Genomic DNA, 24764 nt, shown 5'->3' on the forward strand with positions numbered 1-24764 from the left:
TCTCAATTTAAGTGTTTAATAGCATAAAACTTTCATTTACTAGGTAATATAAAAAAATATTATTTACTTATTATTATTCATTTTTGTTTCATTTGAAAAAAAATTTTGTTTCGCTAAAACAATTTTCGTTATTTCTCAACCATCAAGTATATATGTTGATATTTGAAAAGTTTGCTTAGATATCTAAGGTATTTTTCATCTTATCATACTTTTAATTATACATTTATTTTTCTTTGTGCAATTTCTTTCATTAGTCTCTCAAATTATTTCTAAGACACACATTTGTTAATTTTTTAATATTTTTATTTGTTTTTTATTTTCATCGTGTAGAATATTATTTCAATATATTTTTTCTAATTATTTTTTATTTCAAACTCATTATCAATTATACTATAATTTTTCACTATAATTCTATAAATAACTTTTATTTACTACAATATAAAAATTTAATGTAATTGCCATGAATATTTTTTTTATCACCATGCAATATATATTGGAGTTCAAAAGATAAAATATTTATGTCAAAAATTTTATTATTATGTTTATTATTTGTTTTTTGTATCATTTTGATCAAGTGATGTATTATAACTTTTATTAGTTTATAAAAAAGAGATTCATTAGAATTTAAAAAATTGAAGTAAACAAACATTTAAAATATATTTTTATTTGAATATTTTTTTTTGTTTTTATATATTTTAAAAATATTTTTAAATTTTATCAACTTGGTTTCATTAATGTTTGCAAATTTAATAAATGTTTTGGTTCTCATGAAATTTTATTTGGTATTCTAATCTAAAATGTAAACAATTATAATTTATTTCAAAGTATTTGATATCGAATAAACAATTCTCCTCCTAATATTTAATATTTGATAATATTATGTTTTTTTACCGTAATTTTTTATTATTTTATAAAAATTAATTAAAATTAATATTGAAGTAGTAAGAAAACGAGTACGGGTATGAGTTCGAGATTATATCTGTTATCGAGTAGAGATGGGAATGAGACAAAAGTTTGATACCCGTTGAATTATGAGAATGAGGATGAATTATTTCCACGGAAATAGGTATGGAATAGCGAAACTCGTTCATGTCCCGCCTCGTTACCATCTAGAGATGGCAAATAAACTCGTCTCCATGGGTATTGCCCGAACTCGTCCATGTTTTGATGGGGAATCCCCGCATTGACTGGGTATGGGTATGGGTATAGGGAATCTCTGATTTTTTCAATTGGGTATGGGGATGAGGATGTACATATCTCCGTCATAATACCCATCCCGGTCATATCTTCATCCTGATTTAAATTATTACAATATTCACAATTAATTAAGTAACCATATATATATATATAAATACTTTCTATTTTTTATTTCTTCTAATTATTTGGTTTGTCATGAAACTCATTCATATCTCCAATATATTTTTTATCTTATCATAACTTTTATCTAATTATGTTAAAATGATGTATGTCAATTAAAAAAAAAATTATGTCCAACATTTGAATATTTCTATTATTTTTTAATATTATTATTTATTGTATATTTTCCTTTCACATGAGAATGTTTAATACTCTCAATTTAAATGTTTAATAGCATAAACCTTTCATTTGTAGGTAATATTAAAACAATTCTTTACTTATTATTATTAATTTTTATTTCATTTGAAGAGCTTTTTTGTTTTACTAAAACATTTTTTGTTATTTCTCAACCATTGAGTATATATGTTGATATTTGAAAAGTTTTTTTAGATCTTTAAGATATTTTTCATCTTATCATACCCTTAATTATACATTTGTTTTCTTTTGTGCGATTCTTCCAATAGTCTCCAAATTGTTTATAAGACACACATTTGTTAATTTTTTAATATTTTTATTTTTTTTGTTTATTTTTATCATGTAGAATACTATTTCGATAAATTTTATGTAATTATTTTTTATTTTCTAACTCATTACAATCATACTTTAATTTTTCACTATAATTGTATAAATAATTTTTATTTACTATAATATAAAAATTTAATATAATTGTCATGAATATTTTTTTTATCACCATTCAACATATATCAGAGTTTAAAAGATACAAGATCTATGTTAAAATTTTATTATTATATTTATTATTTGTTCTTTGCGTCATTTTGATCAAGTGATATATTATAATTTTTGTTAGTGTATAGAAAAGAGATTCATTATAATTTAAAAAATTGAAGTAAACAAACATTTAAAATATATTTTAATTTGAATATCTTTTCCTTTTATATTTTTTTAAAAATATTTTTAAATTTTATCAACTAGGTTTCACTAATGTTTACAAATTTAATAAATGTTTTGGTTGTCATGAAATTTTATTTTGTATTCTAATCTAAAATGTAAACAATTACAATTTATTTCAAAGTATTTGATATCGAAGAAACAACCATCCTCATAATATTGAATATTTGATCATTTTATTTCCTTTATCGTAATTTTTTATTATTTTATAAAAATTAATTAAAATTAATATAAAGTAGTAAGAAAATAGGTACGGGTATGGGTACGAGATTATACCCGTTACTCGGTGGGAATGGAAATGAGACAAAAGTTTGATACCCGTTAGGATTGAATATGAGGATGAAGATGAATTTTTTTTATGGAAACGGATATAGGATAACCAAATTCGTCTTCGCCCTTTCCCGCCCCATTGGCATCCCTCTTACCTTCCCTTACACTCCAAAATGTGGTTTTTTTTGGTAAACTAATCATTCTATTGCACAAGATATCTATTAAACTCCAAAATGTGGTTTTGTAACATTTTTTTAAGTAAAACTAATTATTTTATTTCACCAAATATCTATTAATTATATATATATATATATATATATATATATATACTAAAATTAAGCTCAACTTACATTGATTTATAACTCAATCTCATAAAAAAATTGAAATAAGATAAAATTCACTTTTTAATATACTACTAAAAGTTATTTTAATTCATCCAATAAACTTATATTACTTAAAGTCAAGGTCAACAATTTAAATATATTTGTTATTTTTATTTCTCTAATCCATCTTTTAAAACAAACTCATGATAAATCTGTAGACTCTTAACAATAACATCTCGGCGAACATAACATCAAAAAACAATATATCTCTAAACAAGATGTGTTAAATCTACTGTGTCATAACCATTATCAATCCATCCGTAAATACCTAATCTCCCCAATTTTATATATGGTATAATTATCTAAATAGTTAAAAATACAATTATTTTAGTAATTTAAAAATTAAGAACAAATATATATGGTAATAATTTTACAAGTCAGCATTGAATTAAATTAATTGATTTTACGCGATGTGAGAAATCAATCTAACCTAATTGCGCAAACTTTTAGGCACAATCGTTTCACATGCTTGGAATTAATCATTCCACAAGCTAAGTACATGTATTTGCTCAAAATTGATGAATACTGAATCTCCTAATAATTCCCTCCAACCCAACAAAATTTATTTGATTTCACCGTAGAAGGTCTGAATATATAGGATGAAAATTAGTAATTGAAAATATTTGAGTGAAGCCAATCATTGGTGATTGATTTCAATCTTAAAACACTTAAAAACAAAAGAGAGATGCAAATAGAAGCTTAGGATTTATTAGCCTAACAATAAACTAGTCTAGCTAGGTAGTTCTAACTTTTATTTGTAGCAAATTAAAGAATTGAAAAGCTGAGACAGAAACAGCATAAATGTCCACACTCTCAAATGTTGTTGTTGTTCACTGTGTCTGTGGAAACATGTGTTGTGGGAAGTAATTGGACTCAGGTTGAATCTCCTTCATGTCTTCCACTGCATGATGCTGAATATGCCAATCTCTGTCTGATACAAATTGTCTCGCCATTATGGCTGCACGATTTTCTGCTATCAATTCACGCAATGCTGCACTGCATCTTGTTGATAGATCAGAAGGAGAAAGCCAAGAATCACTTCTAGATGACAGAAGAGAGAGAGCACACCCTCCTATATGTGGAAAAACTTCCAACCATTATTATTAACACATTTCATCTCATCAAACAAATTTTTACACTTACCAACATCATCAACATTTGCTACAACATAAATCCTTCACAAACCAAAATCATGATTTTTATAGAATACAAAATTTGGATTCAGAACCCAGTTAAAAGAAGAAACCCTAATTTTGTTCCATCTTACTCCACAACACCCAGTATCCCACTATTCCTATATAATAAGATGGATATTGAGGAAGGAGATAAAACATTTGAACATTCTTAGCTTAAGCTTCTATTCAGCTATGGAAGAAACAAGAAAATTTGTACTTTCACTCAACTCTAGATCCTCAGAATGAAGACATTTTTCTATCAAAACCTTTTTCGATCCAAATCCCCATGGATGTAAATACAATGTTGTAATGAAATTCTCCAAAATCACGTAGGGTTGTTACCTTTAAACACTTTATTGAATTTGGGATTTGCAATAGATGCAGCACTGTAAATTTAAACATACAAAATGACCTATATGTGAAGTTGAACTGGATTAAATAGTTACAAAAATCATATTAGTTGAGCTAATTAATTAAGAACAATAAATCATTACAGTAGATGTCAAATGAAGGCTATCTTGAATGATTTGATTTATTGGAATCAGCACCATCAGTATAAAACATTCAACTTGGTCAATAACCTAATTTGGTTGACACTTGATATTACTACTGAACAATTATAAAGAAAAATAATATTACTACTGAACAAATATAGAGCCTAAAAACTAGTTAATCTATGCTTTAAGTTTGATGTACGCATAATAATAGTGCAAGTGTTTGAATCAGAAATTACACATTTAATAACTACTACCATGTTAATATTATAAGTAACCTAATACAAACACCTGCATTTGCTTTCGTTTTGGTTACAAAATTCTGGAAGTTTATGTGAGAAAACTACGAGAAAAAGTAAGCAGAACTTATCTAGGATCTCGTTTTGCATACATCTTTATAAGACTAATCAGAAAAAATAAACAAAAAGAATATCAAAAGTTAAAATTAACTCGTGTAAAAGCTAAGATCAGGTGAAAAGTAGTGAAATAAGCACTTATATACTCTACCAAACAACTTGTACTACTCAAAGTAAGACCCAGTCATTTCATAATACCTAAATCCCAATCACATTCAGAACTAAACTAAATTTATTTGAAGTTTAGAAAAGAATCTCAAAAGTGTAATTGATAACAAAAGGTGAAGATTTCTTCTCACCCAGTTATGCAATTGGTGGAGCCAAAGAAAATAGAACATCAGCATGCTGGGTATAATAGAATGCATTAATCTTGAAGAATTAACAGAAAATTTAGACACGAACAACAGTTACATAGCTAACTATAATTTCTTAATTAATCTCATCTAAGTTTTTATTAAATTAAAAATCTGACACTTAATTCAATGTTATAATTATAGATTAGTTTGTTGAGTTAACTCAGAAATCATGTTATCAGTATTTTAGTCTCTCTTCTATGTACTATAACACCAGCATGCTCATCCAAATGACGTTGTAAACTCACTTATCTAAATCATATAAAATAATTATTAAGTTTTCTTCTTACTTTCTCTTCATATTTTCTCATGCTCTGCCCTATTTCTAAATAACTTGATAATTTTAGCTAATTACTTGTTAAAATGCATTTTCATAGCTCCATCAAAAGCACCTTACCGAATATTTGAAATGAAAGAATTATTTTTCATTATGAATAATTTTTTATCCAAATTGTTTGAAATTACAGTAGCTTATAAGATATAGTCACAAATCAGTTTATGAATAATGTTTCATAATGCTGTAAGTATTATAAATGGTGAACTTTATATAATCATTTTACAAAGTTTAAAAACATAAATACGACTTAAATGCTTCATTCTTGAAAATTTGTTCGTATCCAAATTTCTCATATAACAAAATTTATTTGCATTAACTACAACCATGTAGCAGTTTAAATCAGTGTACACAATTCATTTTTCTTTTGCATTAATTTCTACCGATTTGACTCGAGGCCAATTGACATATAACTACATACTTATTGCCAGAGAAATGATAAAAATATCTACAGAATAAGTCAAAACAATTAATAAAATTAGTTTATTAATCAGATTTTATAAATCAGTATAATTGGATAAGTTAACCTCAACAACAGCTATAAGATCAATACATAACGTTTATTAATCATGATTTAAGGAACAAACAAAAAGGTTAAATTTCAATTTAATTTTTAATTCTCGATATCATTTTCAATTTTGAATTCGTGAGTCAGTACAAGATCATAAAACATTCACATTTTTTATACAGCATTCAACTTCACATACTTCTTTTTATTTTGGTCAAATTTAGCTAAAAACCTAACATATTTAAAATACCAATAATTAATAATGCAATTAATTAAAATGTAAGAAAATAAATAAAGGTATCCAAAATTGAGAATTTAAAAATCCGGAGACTCTAGTAGTAAAATGTAACAGATTAAAAATTATCGTCAACCACCAACTAAGGACTTAAATTTTTTAAGAAGTCAAATTAAAAAAGTAAAAATTATTCAAATTGGTAAATATGATTTGTTTAAGTTGAGAATATATTTCTAATTTATGAAAGTTTATATAAGAAATCATGAAAGTAAATTTTTATTGTTTCATACTTTATTCTCCATTCTCACTTGTCTTACACAAACACAAGATAAAAAAGTAAATCAGAAATCATTTTCTTAAATCAAATGGCTAGAAATATGATAGAAAGAAAGTGTTGTAAAAACTTAAAAAAAGGTGAATAAAGCAAGAGTGTACCTTGTGAAGAATTCCTTGCCACAGAATCGTGGGAGCTCTTTCTTCTTCTCTCATTGTGACCTGCTAGTCTCCTCCTGCAACTTCTCTTTGAATCATCAAACTCTGACACCACGTGAAACCTACAAGTCCAATTACAATATTTTCTATATAATTAACAAAATCATAACTTTTACTATATCAAAAAAAAGAAGATTAAACTCAATAAATTTAATGATTTTTCATAACTTAGTTATTATGGAGTTAACACAAAAAATGTACAAAAATATGCGAGATTTGTAAAGTATGCCCAGGAATCATAGATTATTCTTCGATGAGCTACAGCAAAATAATACAAATTATGCCAAGAAAATGATACTCGTAACCTTTACACAACACAATATTCTTGAATTTTAACCGATAAAGAAAAAGAAAGTTACTGAAAGACTGAACCCAAACAAGGGTGAGTAAAAGCTTTTGTGAGATGAAAGAATATCACGCCTTCATTCTTCAGAGACCCACAACACAAAGACAACGAAAAACAACAAAAACCATATGAGAAAGCAAGAAAATCACTTTACGTCCGTACATAATTCACCTCACCACAAAAAATAAATGCTCTTTTAATTTTTTTCTATGTGCAACCTTTCGTAAAAAACAATTTTTCAAAATGAATTTCGGACATCTCTCAGAATAAATCTCTCATCTGTCGGAATATATTTAAGATATTTTTGTTCTTGTTTCTCCTTAATTATTTCTAGAAAAGAAAAGAAAATTAAAAAATTAAAGCAAAAATTCTCCTTATGCAATCTCTCTCAGGTTCATGTTTTTGTATGGAAAAAAGGAAGGAAATAAGAGAGTATAGAAGAGACTCCAGTGATTTATTCAGATCACAGAAAAATTTAACAATCGACAAAATCAACGGATCCTCTCCACCAATATCACAGTAAAAAAACATAAGAATTCATATAAAAACAACTTTCTTTACTTCATAAAAGGTTATATATTTTCTCTCTATACTACACCCTTTTCACTGTAGAAAGTTGAGATTGTGTAAATTTGTCGAAATTCTTCGCATTATAGGAAGTTTGAGACAAATGTCATTGATGTGGCTGCAACTACGATCACGACAGAGTTAGAGAAAAGACAAAAATATTATTATTATTAGAGAAAATGATAGAGGTGGTGACCTGCTACACTGCTGACAGAACCTCTGCTCCAACCCTAAGACCACAACTTTGGGAGCCTTGGAGTGCATCTCACACACCTTGTGCCTCCGGTGGTAGTCCTTGGCGTTCACCAGCGCCACCTGGCACCCTTCCACCTGACACCTAGGCACCGTCGCCGTCGTCAACCCAACACCCTTCACCGCCGCCCCGCCGCCGGAATACCCTCCTTTCCCACGCTTATCCCCCAACACCAACCCCCCGCCGAAAGTAGCAGCAGCAGCAGCAGCAGACACGGTTCCACTTCCACTAGCGTCCTCAAAGTAATGCCTCTTCCCAAGCTTCAAGCACATCAGGTGCGGGTCGGGGTGCACGTGGGACCCATCCCCACCGTACGGATGCTGCTGCTGCTGCTGCTGCTGGCGGTGTCGCAAAACGCCGCCGTTCTGAGGGAGGAACATGAGAGCGCTGGCCAGCCCCGCGGCCTCGGGGCGATTGGCGGCGGAGCCCTCCGGCGCGGTGACCCCAGTGACTGGAACGTTGAAAGCGTTGACCAACCTGGAAGTGGTGTTGTTATTATTATTATTGGAAGTGGTTGTTTGCCATGAATCCCAGGCGAAAGCGTTAGCGTTAGTATTTCCATTTTGGTCTCTGTTGGCGAGGCAGAAGATGTTCCCTCCGAACTCCATTTGTGTTTTTGGTGGAGAATAAGGAAAAACGAAGAAATGGGAAGAGCGTGTGAAATAGGGAAGCTATGAGAATAGGGGTAGGGTGGTGATGATGGGGTTGGAACAGAAGTGGAAGGGACGAAGGAGCATTTCTGAGTGAGATCCTTTGTTGTTGGTGTGAAAAGAGGAAAGAGAGAGAGAGAGGTTGGGGTTGTGTTGGTGTGTTTTGGTACAATGGAGGGGTTTAAAGTACCCTCATGAGGAAAGCTGCAAGGGCTAGTGATTCCTAGAGAGAGAGAAAGAGTTAATGGGTGGAGTGCTCCGAAGACCACACGTAAGAGCAAACCGAGTAATGATAGTAAACGGATCCAAGTTAAAGCATGAGAGAGAGAGTGTGTGTGTGTATGTGAAAGAGTGATAAGACACAAGCGGATCAGAAAGCCCTCCCCACAGATATTATGGAACTGGGTTTCGCGGCTCAATAATGCTCCTCTCTTTCAAAAACACAATAAAATATTATTTACTTTTAATTTATTCATTTTCAGCTAATTTAAATCAATATATGTTTCTTTCTTTTTATTTTAGTTTCTAGGTGGATCGTTATTTAAATATTTCTTGTTGGTACATTTTAGGTGTAAAATAGTGTCTCGCATATCTTTTCACGTAATTAATAAGATTAATATGAAGTCAACAATGGTTTAAAATATTTTAATTTTTCTCTCTTTTCTTTTCTTTATTCCTCTTACACCTTCGTCCTTTTCTTTTTCTCTATCTTCGTTGTATAATAATACCTTCAATTTATTGTCTTTCTCATACCCTTTTTTTTAATAAACAAAAATAAAAGAATTCCCGTTATAGCATTTTGCAGCACCCAGATTTACATATCTGGTAACTTTTACTGTAGCAGTGCATGTTCGGTTGGGACAACCGAATGCACATTGTCCTTTTATTGTTTTTTTTATTATTATGTTATTCAATTGTTTAGAATTAAATTGTGCAATTTTTAAATATTTAATTTATTATTGATACATAAAAATTTTAATGAATATATTATATTTGAAGCTGTAAGTACACTATTATTATATTATATTTATTTTATTGATAAGTATTGTTAATTTTACTAATTATTTAATTAGTATATATTTTATGATTAATAAATACTTATAACTTAATTACAATTATTTAATTAATAAATATTGTTAAATTATTAAATTTAAGAAAAGTACTATTTTTATTCCCTATTTGACTAATGAATATTGTAATCAATTTATTGTAATTAAAGTTGTAAATACTAAATAAATTATAATATAATAGATAATATTCATTATATAATTAATATACTCATGATAAAAGTAAAGTAAAAATATTAATAAATAAATAATTACTACCTTAACATAATTGATTAGATAAGTTATTCCATTATTATAAATTTGATTTATATTAGTTACTTATGTAAGGCTCACTTTATTTTTGTCTCAATGATTAAGGGTTTGTCCTAATATGTTGGGCTGAGACCGGTCCATAAGGTGCCTAAAATCCCAAAACCTGCCCTAACCCCCTCATTCTTCTGTTTTCAGAAAATTTTTCTCCTCCTCCCTCTTAGAATAGTAGCAATGAGCTCTACTAGGGTTTGACCCTCATTCCTTGTCAAGCTAGCTCAACTCCATTTCTATTCCACATAAGTTGGTTCTCGACTCATGCTTTCTATTCTCCCGCTTGTTTTTCGTGGTTCCAACTAGGGTTCCTTTAGTTAACCTAGTCCTTGTTCTGATGTTACTATTTTCAGCTCGCTAAGTTGTCCCCGGAGTTGTGGTGCTCCTCTATAGGGTGCTTGTGTTGTTAACTATCATCTATCCAAGTAAGGGAAGCTAGGGTTTCACGTTTTTAATCTATTTTGCTGGCTTTTAGTTCTATTTTGTGCTTTTGGTGATTGTATGGTGTTTACAATGGTATGAAAATATACTATGCATTTTTCTTGGTGAATCTCTGTTTTGGCATGCGTGAACAGTGGAGGAAGTTTGGTAGTTTCACCCAGCCGAGCGAGTTTCGCCCAAGCGAGAGTATCAGAAACCCTCCCAGATGCTTGTGCGAGTTGTCGCACAAGCGACGAGCTCTAGTTTTGAGCGAGAAGTCGTCTTGCTCAAGCGAGGAGGGCTCGCCTAAGCGAGAAAACGTGAAAGCCCATTTCCATGCTCAAGCTCTCGCCTAGGCGAAAGGAACTCGCTTGAGCAAGAGAACCTCTCTTGCCTAAGCGAGTGCTTCTAGCCTGAGCGAGAACTATGTGAATATGCATGTATTAAATTATTTATGGGCTGGAATTGATGAGCTTGGTATGAATATACGTATGAAACATGGTTGGTTGGTTGGTTGAATAATGGCATGAGATTGATATGGATGATAAATCTATGATTGGTTAGTGAGACATGGTTATGGTATGGGTTGGACGTAATTCCATGAATCTCTTGGTGATATCTTATGGTGGTGCCTTGTGTGATGGACGTAATTCCATGGACCTCTTGGTGAGAGCTCATGGTGGTGCCTTATATGATGGACATAATTCCACGAACCTCTTAGTAAGGTTTCGTAGTGGTGCCTCAGTGTAAATAATTAGGTAAGGATTCAAGTAAGGATTGCATCCTGAAACTCTAAAGAGTCAGTTAGTCTCACGTAGAGCGTATTGACTCAAGTGGTGAGAGTAGTACGAGGCCTTAATCTTTGGCAGGATAATGGCCTTAGATGTTTGAAAGCTAACCTTGTGTGTGGTAGGGTGAAACCCATTGGCAATGGCTCTGTAGAGCAGTAGAGGCCACCACAAGTGCAAGCATCCAGTGATTCTGACCAATTATATGTATCCAGATAATTGAGTCTTAGAGTCTTACTTGTTGCTATCACATGCTTGGTTGATTTATGTGTTCTTGACTTTTAAATGGTATGCTTAATTGTATGATAAAGACCTTTTTACTCTAGCTTACCCTTCTTGTTTGTGTTGTCTTCTTGTGTGTGGTTTTCCTTTTTACAATCATCACAAATTTATTGGTGTGAGCAGATATGGGAACTCATGGTGATCGTAGTGACGAAGGAAATGTTGTAGCTTAGTGGGGCATGGATTGGTGTTCGGCTCACTGTTGAGCCCACTTTTGAAGGGTTTTTCATTATTTTGTAATCCCTTGCTTATGAGCAAGCCTTTGGAACCTTTTTAATTTTGTTCATGCCATCTTGGTGTGCCTTAGTTATCTTTTCTAAGTATACTTTTGGATGACTGTAACGGTGGATACAAATATACTTCACTGTGTAGTCTTTATATAATATTCTATGTGATGTTTCATTTAATTAAGTTTATTTATTAAATGAGACGTTACAACTTGATCAAGATCATAGACTTTTCTCGTTATGTGTTACATATATAAGGTGGTATAAAATCTCCTTATTAAAGACATCTAGGTTATATTTAATAAGATAAAAAAAATACATGTATACTTATAAAGATTAGCAAAATTATATGAGTAAAAGTAGTATTTTTTTATCAACAGTGGTATAAAGGACATAAAATACAAATATATTATTATTTAAGTATAAAGCTTATAAATAAATAAAGTTAATTATTCAAATTTCATTTAAAAAAACATAATCTATAAAAATATTTTCTTTTTAATTCCTCTAACTTCTCTAAATTTGTAAAAAATCTATTCGTCCTTTCTTAAATAAAAACACACCATTAAGATCTTGACAAAGAATAGCTTAAGTTTGTCCAGTCATTTTTTTAAAGTAAGTTTCTTTTTGTCTCTTTTTTTGAGTTAGTTTTGGGAGTTTTTTATACATGATATAGAAAGCTTTGCATTTGGTCCTTTAGGGCAAAGATGAATCTCTATTAATTTAGGATCATAGGAGTATATTTATATCATTGATAATAGTCTTTTTTTTTATTCATGTTTACCTATGAGAGTATTAAAGTTGGAAGCTTAAACTTGAGTTTGAGCAAACAAGCCTATACAAATAAAGGAAACTCTTACGTTTTGACAATACATGTAGAAAATTTAACTGCATAGATATTTTATGCAAAGATGATACTTGATGATAATTGTTGAACTTATATATCTTTTGAAGGGTGAGATATATGAGATTGTAATGGTTTGATATTCAATGTTGATTTTGACATTGTAAATTGTTTGAAGATTAAATAGTTGTGAGAGTTGTTGATCAAGTTGGTTGTTTACCTTTGAATTTGAGTTTGAAATTGAGTTTCGAAGTCTTACAGATGTTGATTTATGAATTCAATGAGAATGTAGATTATTATATTTGAGCAATTTAGAACTGTGCTGATAATTTTAGTTGTTTAAAGTTGCAAAATTTTTGTATGTTGATTTGGGTAAAAAAAAACTTGAAAGTTATTTAGGTTTCATAAATGCGATTTATTTATGATATTTTTATTTAATGAATTTTTTTCACTCAAGCAATGAATTTTTCGCTCAAGTGAAAATAGTACTAAAATTAAGCCTTATCTTTGTCCTATTTTCACTCGAGCAAAAATGATAATGCAATTGAGTATTGTCTTTGTCATATTTTTGCTCAAACGAAGAAATGTTTTCTCAAGTGTGTTACAAAAAGAGATTGGCTTTATTAAACCAAATAGAGGGAGTGAATTAACTTTTCTCAAATTTTCTAAACCCAAAGTGTACTTTTCATCAAACAAATTGATACAAGAATTAGAAAAAAAATTTGATAGAGATAGAGGAAAAGTACAAAAAAAAAGTTATTTATTGGTTCAAACCCCACTAATTCTACATTTAGTCTCAATTTTTCCCTCATGAAAAAATGATTCCATTATCAAAACAAGAGTTTGTACAAAGCAAATAGCCATTACAAACCTCTAAAGGATATCAGCCTCAATCTTACACTAGATATCACAGAGGATCTTTGTCTTATTCACTCTTGACTCACTCCAAGAGTATCTCAGCCTTATCCACTTTTTTACTATCCAAGAATATGTGTAGCTTTATCAACTTTATCCCAAACTACCCAAAAACACACTATTGGAACCTATGATACACGTATATGATATGTATATCGAATATGACATGTATCCGATACGTCGATACATTTATTTTCAAAATAATAAGATACGATACGTGATAAATACGTGATATTATGAATATTGAAAAGTTAACAATAATTCTTAAGAGTATATTAAATATATGATCGTTATTATGTAGATCCAAAATAAAACTATATATACTAAACTTGTCACCATAAAAAATATAAATTATTATTATCATAAAAGTACCATTACAAGAAAATTCTTAAATAATAACCAATATTAGTAACAAAAATATGTTAGAGACCAATTTTCTAATTGAAGACTAATTTAGAGACCAATTATTTTGATTATTTTGGTAGCCAAAACCTGATAGCTAATGTTAGTGAACAATTTAGAAATAACTTATTTTGGTAATCAAAACCTTGGTAGCTAATGTTAGTGACCAGTTTAGAAACCAATTCATAATAGAAATTATTTTAATTATCAATTTAGAGACCAATTATAATTTTTTGAAACTATTTTAGTTGCTAATAATTTTTAGTTTTTAAATTGGTAGCTAAATTGGTCATTATATAGTAACTAATTATTTTTTGTTACTAAAATTGGTCATTATTTAAAAACTTTCTTGTAGTGTTCTATGTCTTTATAAATTAGATACTTCATTGATAATTATCGATAAAGTATCCTAAAGTATCGGACACGAATACGTGTTGGACACGGATACGTGTCGGACACGGTTATGTGACCCAAGTTGAAGTGTCAGTGCATCATAGATTGGAACTCTCATCAATTTACAAGACAATAACAAACTAAGAAACAATCTAGTAAACACAAATGAAAAAAATTTACCATAATAGAAACACTTTGAACCTTGGTTGTAACATAATACAACACTTAAGAATTCCTTGAAATCTTTTAGAGCACTTGGTGATTACATTTTGTTCTTAGAAAAAAAATTATATATTCTCCTTGATTGATTGATTGCTAAAAGTTCACTAATATAAAATAAGCCTATTAGATAAACAAATTTACGCATGACTAGTAGATATCATATGTGAAAAATGTGTAGTGGCACTTTTCTAAATAAGTTGTAAAAAATTATGTCTGACCTATAAGTGTCAGATGTAAAAATTAGTTTTTATGTGACCCTTATACATCAAACATACATCTATGTTTAATGTATAATGGCAATATGTAAAAGCCAATTTTTATGTTTGACTCTTATAGGTCAGACATATATTTGATTAAAAAAAACCTTAGCACGTTCATTTTTCCTTCACTTTCTTCCTTGCACAACGAACAAAAATTCTTTATATATGTGATAGTCATTATTGTGTGCCTAAAGGTTGTGCTTCATGCCATTGTTGTGTGCTTAAAAGTTACGTTTTCTGCCATTGAGGTTGGTTTTTCACATCTTCTCCCCTATTTTAGCTTAACTTACATGATCCAAATTTTTTAAAATTCATTAAAATTAGGTAGATAATGATTTTTGACTCAAATATTTTTGTGGTATATATATATATATATATATATATATATATATATATATATATATATATATATATATATATATATATTCTCTATTTTTCTTTTAGAAAAAGTTTAGAAGAAAAAAAGAAAATTTTCGTCAAGGTAAAAAAATGTTGATGTCTATTGTAAACTAAAAGAATCGTTTAATAGGTTTTTTGCTTCAATTTCTACTATAAAAAAATGAAAGATTTAGTTACGATTAGAAAGAAACTTTTTATATTTCTCTCTGTAGATCCTTTAGTAATACTAAAAAAAATTGATTATAGGTCCAATTTATGCATGTGTGTGTGACTGAGAGATATTATTTGCATGGTATAAATTTATTTATTGACTTAAAATTTTAATTATTACAAAATATAAACAAATAATTAGAATATTGAAAACAAATATAGATAATTAAATAACCAGGTAAACTGGGGTTAAGGACATCTCACTAAGTAAATATAATTATAAAGAGATAAAAAAAATTAAATAAGATAATAGATGCCGCCTTCCTTATATTAATTATTGTAAAGGATGTACTTAAGGTGGATTAAAAGTTTCAAGGTATCCTTAATGTTAATTTTTTTCTTTTGTTTACTCACTCCTTGTACAAAATTATTGGTAAAACAAAGGAATTTTTAAATTTCAATTATCAAAGGATTTTACTAGTGAATTTTACCAATGAATTTATATCTGTCAGTAAATTTCGTTGGTAATACAAATTGTCATTACCAACGAAGTCTATGTTTGATAATTACATATCTTAAAATTCGTCGATAAATTTCATTGGACAAATTCGTCAATAAAATTGTCGGTAAAAAGAGCGGTAAATTCTCACCCAAATATAGATTTATTATAAATTATCAACCGGTAAAATCTGTCGATAATTACATAATTTAAAATCCTTCGGTAATTTAAAATTCATAATATCGACAAATTTTTCTGTTGGTAAATCTATAAATAAAAAGAGCGGTGAAATTCCCTCACAAATTAGACAAGATGGATATTATAAATTAAGTTGGTGGCGAAAAAAATGAGAAGAATAGGATAAGAGGAAGAATGAGGGGGAGGAAAAGGCAGCGGAAGAGATGTCGATGGCGTAGTGGTGACATGGTGTTGGAGGAGCAGATAGAGAAAAAAGAAGAAAAAAAAAGTGATAGGAAGAAGTGGAGAAGAAGGAAGAGGAGGTGAACAAAGTGGCACCGACAATGAAGGAAGAGGTTGAAGGAGGTATTGGAAGAAGAAAAAAAATAAAAATATAAAAGGAAGAAGAAGAAGAAGGGAGGATAAAGAAGATAAACTAGAACACAACATTAACTAACATATTTTTCGTAGGTAATTATATACGAATTTTACTGATGGAATATTTTATTAGTAATTAAACACGAATTTAATTGCGAATTTTTCTATCAGTAATTATCGATAAATATTCTATTTAGTCGGTAAAAATTTAACGATGACGATTTTACTGGTGGATTTTTTGCCTTCAATAGGACGTCGATAATTTTGATTACTAACAAATTTTAAGCATTATCGATGAATTTTGGTCGTTGATAATATAAAAAGTTTCTTGTAGTGTCCCTTCACCATATTAGTACCTACTTTCTTTCACTTTTTCATCTTTACCTCACTCACACTCCTATTTATAAGATGTATTGCAATAATTAATTAGCATTTAGTTAAGTTTTAATTTGTTGCTTTTTGTTCACCATTTCTTCTAAATTTCTTCTTCAAGATTCTTCTTTTTTGTTGTAGGAAGGATAAGGCTCGCCTACGTACAACCAAATCCCTTCATTTTTTTCTTGTTAATTAATTAATTATTATTACTATTTATTTTTATTGTTATGTTAGTATTTATCGTTATTATTATGTAGATAATTTATATAATTTAATATATATATATATATATATATATATATATATATATTCTTCCTTTTTTACGTTACACATGTATCTTAAGATTCCAAGAAGCTTGTAAACTTTAAGCAGATATTACTTAGTAAAGAAAATTATAATTAAAATAAAATCCAAACTTCTGATACCATTTCCAAACGTGGGAAAATTTAAAAATTTAATAGCATATAAAATAGCGATACTTCATAATTTGTTTATAATAAATCTAAAATCCAAACCAACTTAAACGAAAATTACATAATATTCCTAAAACATAATCCTTAAGTACGATCCCAAGCTATTTCGCAACTCCGCATCTAAGCATCACCATCCTCACCTAGAATCACATTTTCTCCCGTGTGACAAGTCACATGATCATCGCCAAACACAAACAACAAGGGTGAGCTTAAAAAGGAATAAACATGCACAACTAATAATATAAACACCTATCCCCAAATGAATTTAAGTTAACTAGTTTCCCATTCTTAAAGACCTTCATACCATGAGTTACATATGCACATCCAATCATATTGTGTACACATTCGACCATGGATTCAATCATTCAACTTGCACATACAAACAATCAATCACACTTCCAAATTCTACATATAATCAATTTAAACTCACATGTACATGATATCACAATAATTAGTAATATGGAAAGCATGCTTTTAACTCATCCCCAAGCCCAACATTAACCATCATACTTGTTCATGCTACAATTCACCCAAATATCAATATGCAGTAGCATTTTAATATTTCACATCAGAAATCACTCAACCATAACGAAGAAAGTAAATCCAGAGAATCAACATTGCTCCCACACCATCAAAACACAAAAAATGAATCATAGAGATTGCGTCACCTGGTGGGCTTGAGTGCTGCCAAGTGGTTTCTGGGTAAAACCCAGAATTATTCATCATGTCACATGCATCGCCTGGTGGGACATGAGCACCGCTAGGTGGTATCTGGGCAGAAACCCATAAGTGTGAAAAATAATGAGTAGCAAAAGGAGGAAAGGCTTTCATGTATTCAACACACCACAAAACACATAAATAATAGACCAAGCAAGTAAAGCATCTCCCCTCACCTAGAATTTTCGCTCCAATTGCACTCTATCAACACCCAATTTCGTCCAGGTGAATAAATTTATTTTCGAAAAAAAAAATAAACAAATGTTTTTTTAGTTAATGGTAAATAAAAAAAAGGGTGAAATAAAATTTTCATCCAAGATTTTCAAAATTTAAGTTTAGCAAAAAGAGAGAGAGAGAGAGAGAGAGAGAGATGAAAAAAAGAAAAAAAAGGAAGAGCCTCATTTTTCCTCACTCTTTTGTTTTCCTACCCTTTGTTTCTAACAGAGTAAATAGTGATATGATTTTAATAATTTGAAGCAATACCTCTTCTAATGATTAGAATCTATATTATTGATGGTGATTGATATTGTGCTCTGATTTGTTGGGATTTGATTCTTGTAATGTGTTGCTATCATGACCAATTCCTTTCTTTTATATTGTTCGTTACAATTAAGGTTAGAATTACATTGATATTGCAATGTGTGGACATAAATATACAATTTTTCATATGAAAAAGGGGATAAAAAGAAAAAATATTCTCTACACTTTTATCTTTCTCATTACCACTCAAATAGTCACACCTCATTTATAACTCTTTTGGGTAAAGAGAAATATTCTTATTGGAGGAGGTAGGAAAAAGAAGAAAAGAGAGGAGGCAGTTATATCATAGGGAACAAAAGAATGAGATTGATAAAAGAAAAAAAAGGAACTGAGAAGTTTAAAAGGTATGTCAGTGCCAATATTTTTTTTTTGATTTATGCATTCCCAAATTTTCACTATATTTTATTTTAATATTGTACCTTTTTTTTCTACACCTAATTTTGGCCTTTTTTTTATCTTATTCTACATATCATAACAAAAAATAGTTTTCCTCATTTCATCTAGTGTTTGTCCAACAACACTTTTCAAAATTTCTTTTTTCTTTAGAAAATATAAAAAAAATATAAAAAACAAAATAAATGGTTTTCTTTGTTTACTTTTTAGTGTATGTCAGGCCGCTCGCGTCACATAACACTCATTTCCAAATAATTAAAAATATTAAAAAAAATAAAAAAGTTTGCAAAATTATGAAAAAAAGAAGTCAAATCAACAATTTTGTAAAGATTCATAAAGAACTACGTAACCCTAATTTCCATTGTGAATGGAGATACGTAGGAGCAATGATTAATCTTTTTTGGGCCCAAAAAACCAAAAAGTTATTTTTTTTCTTTCCTACATTCTTTTATTATTATTTTTGGGGAAAATAAACATTCTAAAAAAGTCACATCCTTTTGCATTTTTAATTAAGGGTATCGTCTTAGGACAGATGTTGTATGGGTGCTAATATCTTCCTCACATGTAACCGATTCTCGGGCTCGTCGCGCTTTCGATTAAATTAAAATACGAAAATGGTTTCTACTCAATAACTATCCTACCTCTACCTCTTCAGAAACGTCTATGGTTTCTAGGTTCTTCACAACTTAGAGAAAGGAAACTATTTAGTGCTATTCAAGATTCAAACTCTTATCCACACAATTACCAAGCATATACACAACCAACAAGCCATTCCATGTTTCATGACATTTCATGCACGCATATGATTATAAGGTCACATGCCTTTGTATACATGCAAAAGAAAACAAATAATTAAAACAACACACCAATGGCATACACAAGATTTGAACCTAAGTTCTCTCAACACCACCCCACATGTTCCACCACTTGAGTTATCATTACTCCTTCGTCCTAACTTAACAAACCAATTCTTTTAGATGTATCCTCAATCCACAATTATTGGTAATTAAATATTTATTCTTTTCTTTAATTTTCTCAGGTCTTACAATGCTTGTCCCATTTAAGCTTCTTAAGGTCATTAGTTTCCACAATGGTCATTGTCTTGAGCTCCCATATTTTAGGCATGTTGTTCAACAACTTCAAGTTTATTTCCACTTTTAAAAATCTCTCTCCCAAGGCTTCATGCCCGTTCAGGAGGATATGCATCCTTCTAAACATATCATCAATCTTTTGACCATCCTTCATGATAAACGATTCATATTACGGGTGAGCGTAGCAACCTTACTTAGTCGTACATCCTCGTTCTTTTCATAGTTGATTATAAGGGAATCCAAAATCTCTTTAGTTAATTTTAATTTACACATATTTTATATTAATTTTTAGATAATGCATAAATAATTTTGTACTTAGCTTTATTGTTCAATTATACAAAATTAAACTTGTCTTTGTCCTAGTCTTCTTTAGGAGTATCAATTATGACATCTACTCTAGTAATGATCTACCACACTGTATTGTATAGTGTGTGGACTTCATGTACATCTCCATTTGATATTTCCAATAAAGAAATATTTCTATAACAAAGATTAAAGGCCTTGTATGGTGTGAAAAATAGTAAAAATAGAAGAAAGGAGATTGAATTTGTTTTTGAAATTTTTCCAGTTTTTCGCTAGTATCACCTGAATGTGGTTAATAATAAAATTTATTTATGTAGATCAGATGATCTGAAAAATATTTTTACAATCTATGTTTTAAAGACTCTTCCTTCTTTGAGTAGTTTAACAAGTATAAGCTATAATATGATAAATTTAGAAAAAATAAAATACTCGTAAATTTTATAGAAGTTTTTCTAATAACACAAGCTACATCCAATTATTGACCACCTAGTCAAGTTCTACTATGCAAACTATTGTTACCAATTACAAATAAGTATTCTTTTGACTCTTAGTCAGTTCTATCTGATCACACTTTATTCTTTGAACATGTCATTCTAGGCTCAATCGAAGTATTCTTTCAACAAGTCACTTTTGACTCAATTTCAAGTATTCTTTCAACAAGTTACTCCTACCTTAACACAAGTATTCATTGAAAAAGAAGCTTTTCTTGAATCAAGATATATACAATGTCTTTATAATAAACAAATCATGATTTATGCTCATTAGAGATGGTAATATCTTTCAACATATACAATGTTTAAGTTCTCTTTATTAGTTGGCTAGGATGAACACAATATTCTTATTACAAAGCTTTTAAGGCATAAATAAAATTTTACATAATTTCAACATTTGGAAGCAACAATTATTCTTCTTATCTTTTTCTTCAGAAACTGTCTTTAAATAGATGCTTCAAAAAGTTGTTGTTGCAATTCCCTTTTTAGTCATTAAGTAGTTTTGAACTCATTTTGAATGTCTTCTTCCTTTTCTTCTATCATCTATTGAGCTTGATCATTGAGAAGCACCCAATGTGCTCAATGTAACATTAATTGCTATTTTTTTCTTCAAGCAACATCCTTAATAGCTGGTAATACTTATCTCCCTAAGTTGCATTGCTTTCTACTTCAAATAGTGATAAAGTCACACAGTATACTAGGTATACAATTTGACTAGAGTTTATATATGCTTGTGTCACCATAGTTAGTCGACAATGCAACTTTAACTTAATTACCAAGAGATATTTGAATGAAACATGTATTTTGTATGAATCTATTTAACAATAAATGGTGAAAGAAATTCTCTGCATCACATAACCAAGCTTCAACTACATACATTAGGTTTGTGTCAACTTAATGTTTGTTTACACTTATCTTCTAGTTATCATCAATCACTTATCAAATGAAGTGGAAAGTTCTATATGGTTCTTTATTAAACAAAGTATTAAGATTAGACGATCCAACATTATTAAGATCAGACAATCTAATACACTCCATCATATATTCTAATTTGTATAAGACCACCTATTTTTTATTATGATAAAAAATACTCTAAGTGATGTGTATTAATTATATATATATAATCTCTTTAATTTGTGTGTTCATGTAGCTGAAGGACTCTTAAATTTTTTTTGTCTCATATTAAATGACCATAGGACCTCATCTAACACATTATCATATGACATATAATACTTTAAAATTTAAGTTAAATTCAGTTCTAGTGAACTTAATCGAGCATCGCAATAAAAAATGTTTCTAGATAATAAAATATACTTGAAGGATTTTATAAGCAAAACAATATAACTTTGATTTGAAGTGCGTTAAATGATCAATTGTCTTTTCGTATTTGAATATGGAAACACATGATCTATAATTAAATAATCTTCTCAACATTTGGTTTTGCTTAATTACAGTATGCCTTTTCTTCATTACAATATGCTTGCATATATTTTTGAATTGTTTCCTTTAACAAAAAAGAAGGTTAGGTTGCTCTAATTGATTCATTAAAGATATTATCATAACTTTTCTTTTCAAGAGACTACCATGAAAAAGATGTAGGTACGAGTTTTAAGGTTGATACACAAATTAACAAAATTAAGAGATATTTAATTTATAGCTCAAGCAATCATTTTCCAAAGCTATATAAAGAGATCGAAAATGGAAGAGAAACAACAAGTTAAAAAAAAACACAAGCTTCATACAGTGTCGTACAAAGTTCATCTTCTAGTTGTCTAGAGTGTTCAACAACGAATTAGTGAAAGCCTTTGTAATATTCTTCATGTTGTGAAGTTTTTTCCTATGAGCTTAAAATGTGTTCTTTGTTGAAAGTTCTTCTTTTTATTCTTAAGACTGCATAATCTAATGGGAAGATTAAGAAAGTCTAATTTAAATAGGTGTGAATACTTGTTGCAGCCTAGAGATGTTTATGTACTTTTTGTAACCTAGAGAGGTTGGAGTATTCGTTGTAATCATTTACTAACCAGTGGAACATCTTAAGTTGTGTGCTTAAGAGGAAACTATACATAGTTCGTGAGTTTGGATAAACTACTATAAAATCTTATGCGTTCTTGATCTTTGTGACCTAGTGATCTAGTCTAGTGATGTAAGAAATGTTTACAAGCTCTATTGAACCTCTTCTCTGGAGCCCTATAGTTTTATCATAAAGCATGTGCTCTCATTATCTATGCAATGTTTATCAGACGTAGCTTTTTCATGTTTTAAGCTTTGTAGTATTTAAGTGCTTAATCAAAGTCATAGGGTGTTGAACTTATACTCTAACATTTAGGACGCTCCTTCTACGATCAATTGTACTTCCATGCCTACCATGCTAGTTGGATTTTTAGCTTTAGACACTGTTAGCCACTAAATTCTTTAAAGACTAAGCCCTAATTTCAGCAATGAAAATAGTTTCAATGAACAACAAGGGACGGTTGAATTGTGTATTAAAACCTTTTGCAGTTTTTTTAAAGTTGTGTCTGATGATGTGTAGACAAAAACAAGTTTTAACTTGATAGACAATTTATAAGAATCTTTTCAAATATTATTTTTAAAAGTTCTCTTTCTTATGTTGCTTGAGATGTAACGTTATGCAATTAAACTAAGATCAATTGACCAAGTTTCAATAGTAGACTAACATTGTGAATATACAACAAAGTACTCTTTGGAAGGCAATCGTTGCTGGCTAAACAACTCAAGTATTGTTTAAACACTTAACCACTCGTAGTTAACTACCCAACATATCTTCTGAAATGCAACAACTTTTAACTAAACTACTTGAGTATTGTGTGGAACAATGATCACTCTTGGCTAAGAGCTAATTGTTTTTGAAACCATTCCTTAATAATGGTGAATTACAATATCTTAATGATAAACATGAAGATGAACGTGTTTCCTAGAATATAAAAACATTTAATTATTTTTTGTGTAGTACAATGTTAGCTTAAGAATGCGTGTATCATTTGTTTAAGACTTCTTTTATCAAATGAAGCAACAGACCACAATGTGTTATATCATTTTACAAACAAAACATGCGTGTTTGTACTTTTGTTGTCAAACAACACTTAATCAAAAGCATAAATGATTTGTTGAACTTTACTCTAGCAATAGAAATCATCAACAAAAATATTCATTAGTAACATAAAAATTTCCTATAGACAATAATAAGTTACATACAATAAATTATTTGTTAATAAATTATATTTTTGACAAATTATGTTTTATTAGAATAAATTAGTGAGTAATATCTCCTTTTATCTAATAGTGAAAAAAACCTTCTTCCAGAAAAAAGAGAGAAAACCATAGAAGCGATTTGTTTAACTTTCATAATATATTGAAGATGATAATCTTGTTTGCTCCATTTTCAACACATTTACATATATTTAAACATTTATACTTTCCTTAATAGTGTGTTTGGATGAGACAATGTAAGAGAGTAATTTGTTAATTTGGAGAATTTGAAATACTTTCATAGAAAATGATATGTTTGGATAGAAAATTAAAAGGAAATTTAAATTAAGAAATTTTAAAAAGGTATTTTAAATAACTAAAATAGTATAATTTTAAAATCACTTAAAAAAGATGGAAATTGAAATTCCCAAAGTTGTGAAATTGCTAATTGGTTAGGATACAAAAGTCCACAAGTCCAAAATTTGAGTCGGGTCGGGTAGAAGGTCGAACGAGTCAGTTCGGGATGAAGGTCGACTCGAGTCGGGTTGGCTGAAGGTCGAACCAGGTCGAGTCAATTCGAAGGTCAAATCGGGTCGGGCCATGCCAAAGCTCAAACTGGATCGACCCAATATGAAGGTCGAGTCAGACCGACGACCAAGGACGAAGGTTAAGACAAAGGTAGAGTCGGGCTGGCCCAAAACGAAGGTCAAGCTGGGTCGACCTAAAACTAAGGTTAAGTCGACCCGACCCAGAACAAAGGTCAAGTC

General features: G+C 29.7%; 1 protein-coding gene across 1 annotated transcript; it reads right to left on the reverse strand.

The window, feature by feature from the left end:
* Window positions 1-3604: 3604 nt before the first annotated feature.
* LOC114184083 (squamosa promoter-binding-like protein 7) lies at window positions 3605-9041 on the reverse strand. The gene is made up of 3 exons (XM_028071322.2): window positions 7975-9041; window positions 6809-6927; window positions 3605-3990 (listed from the first exon to the last, which is right to left on the reverse strand). Exons 1-3 carry the CDS (start codon window positions 8637-8639, stop codon window positions 3749-3751), a joined length of 1026 nt encoding a protein of 341 aa, XP_027927123.1. The 5' UTR covers window positions 8640-9041; the 3' UTR covers window positions 3605-3748.
* Window positions 9042-24764: the final 15723 nt, after the last annotated feature.

Source organism: Vigna unguiculata, chromosome 5 (assembly GCF_037176805.1).
Source record: "Vigna unguiculata cultivar grain cowpea cultivar isolate G323 ecotype 2 chromosome 5, ASM3717680v1, whole genome shotgun sequence".
Classification (NCBI taxonomy): domain Eukaryota; kingdom Viridiplantae; phylum Streptophyta; class Magnoliopsida; order Fabales; family Fabaceae; genus Vigna; species Vigna unguiculata.

Coding starts and splice junctions, on each gene's coding strand:
- LOC114184083 (XM_028071322.2), bottom strand. CDS start 8,639: ATGGAGTTCGGAGGGAACATCTTCTGCCTCGCCAACAGAGACCAAAAT. Junction 6,928..7,974: donor TTCTGTCAGCAGTGTAGCAG/GTCACCACCTCT, acceptor TTGGACTTGTAG/GTTTCACGTGGTGTCAGAGT. Junction 3,991..6,808: donor GGCAAGGAATTCTTCACAAG/GTACACTCTTGC, acceptor TTCCACATATAG/GAGGGTGTGCTCTCTCTCTT.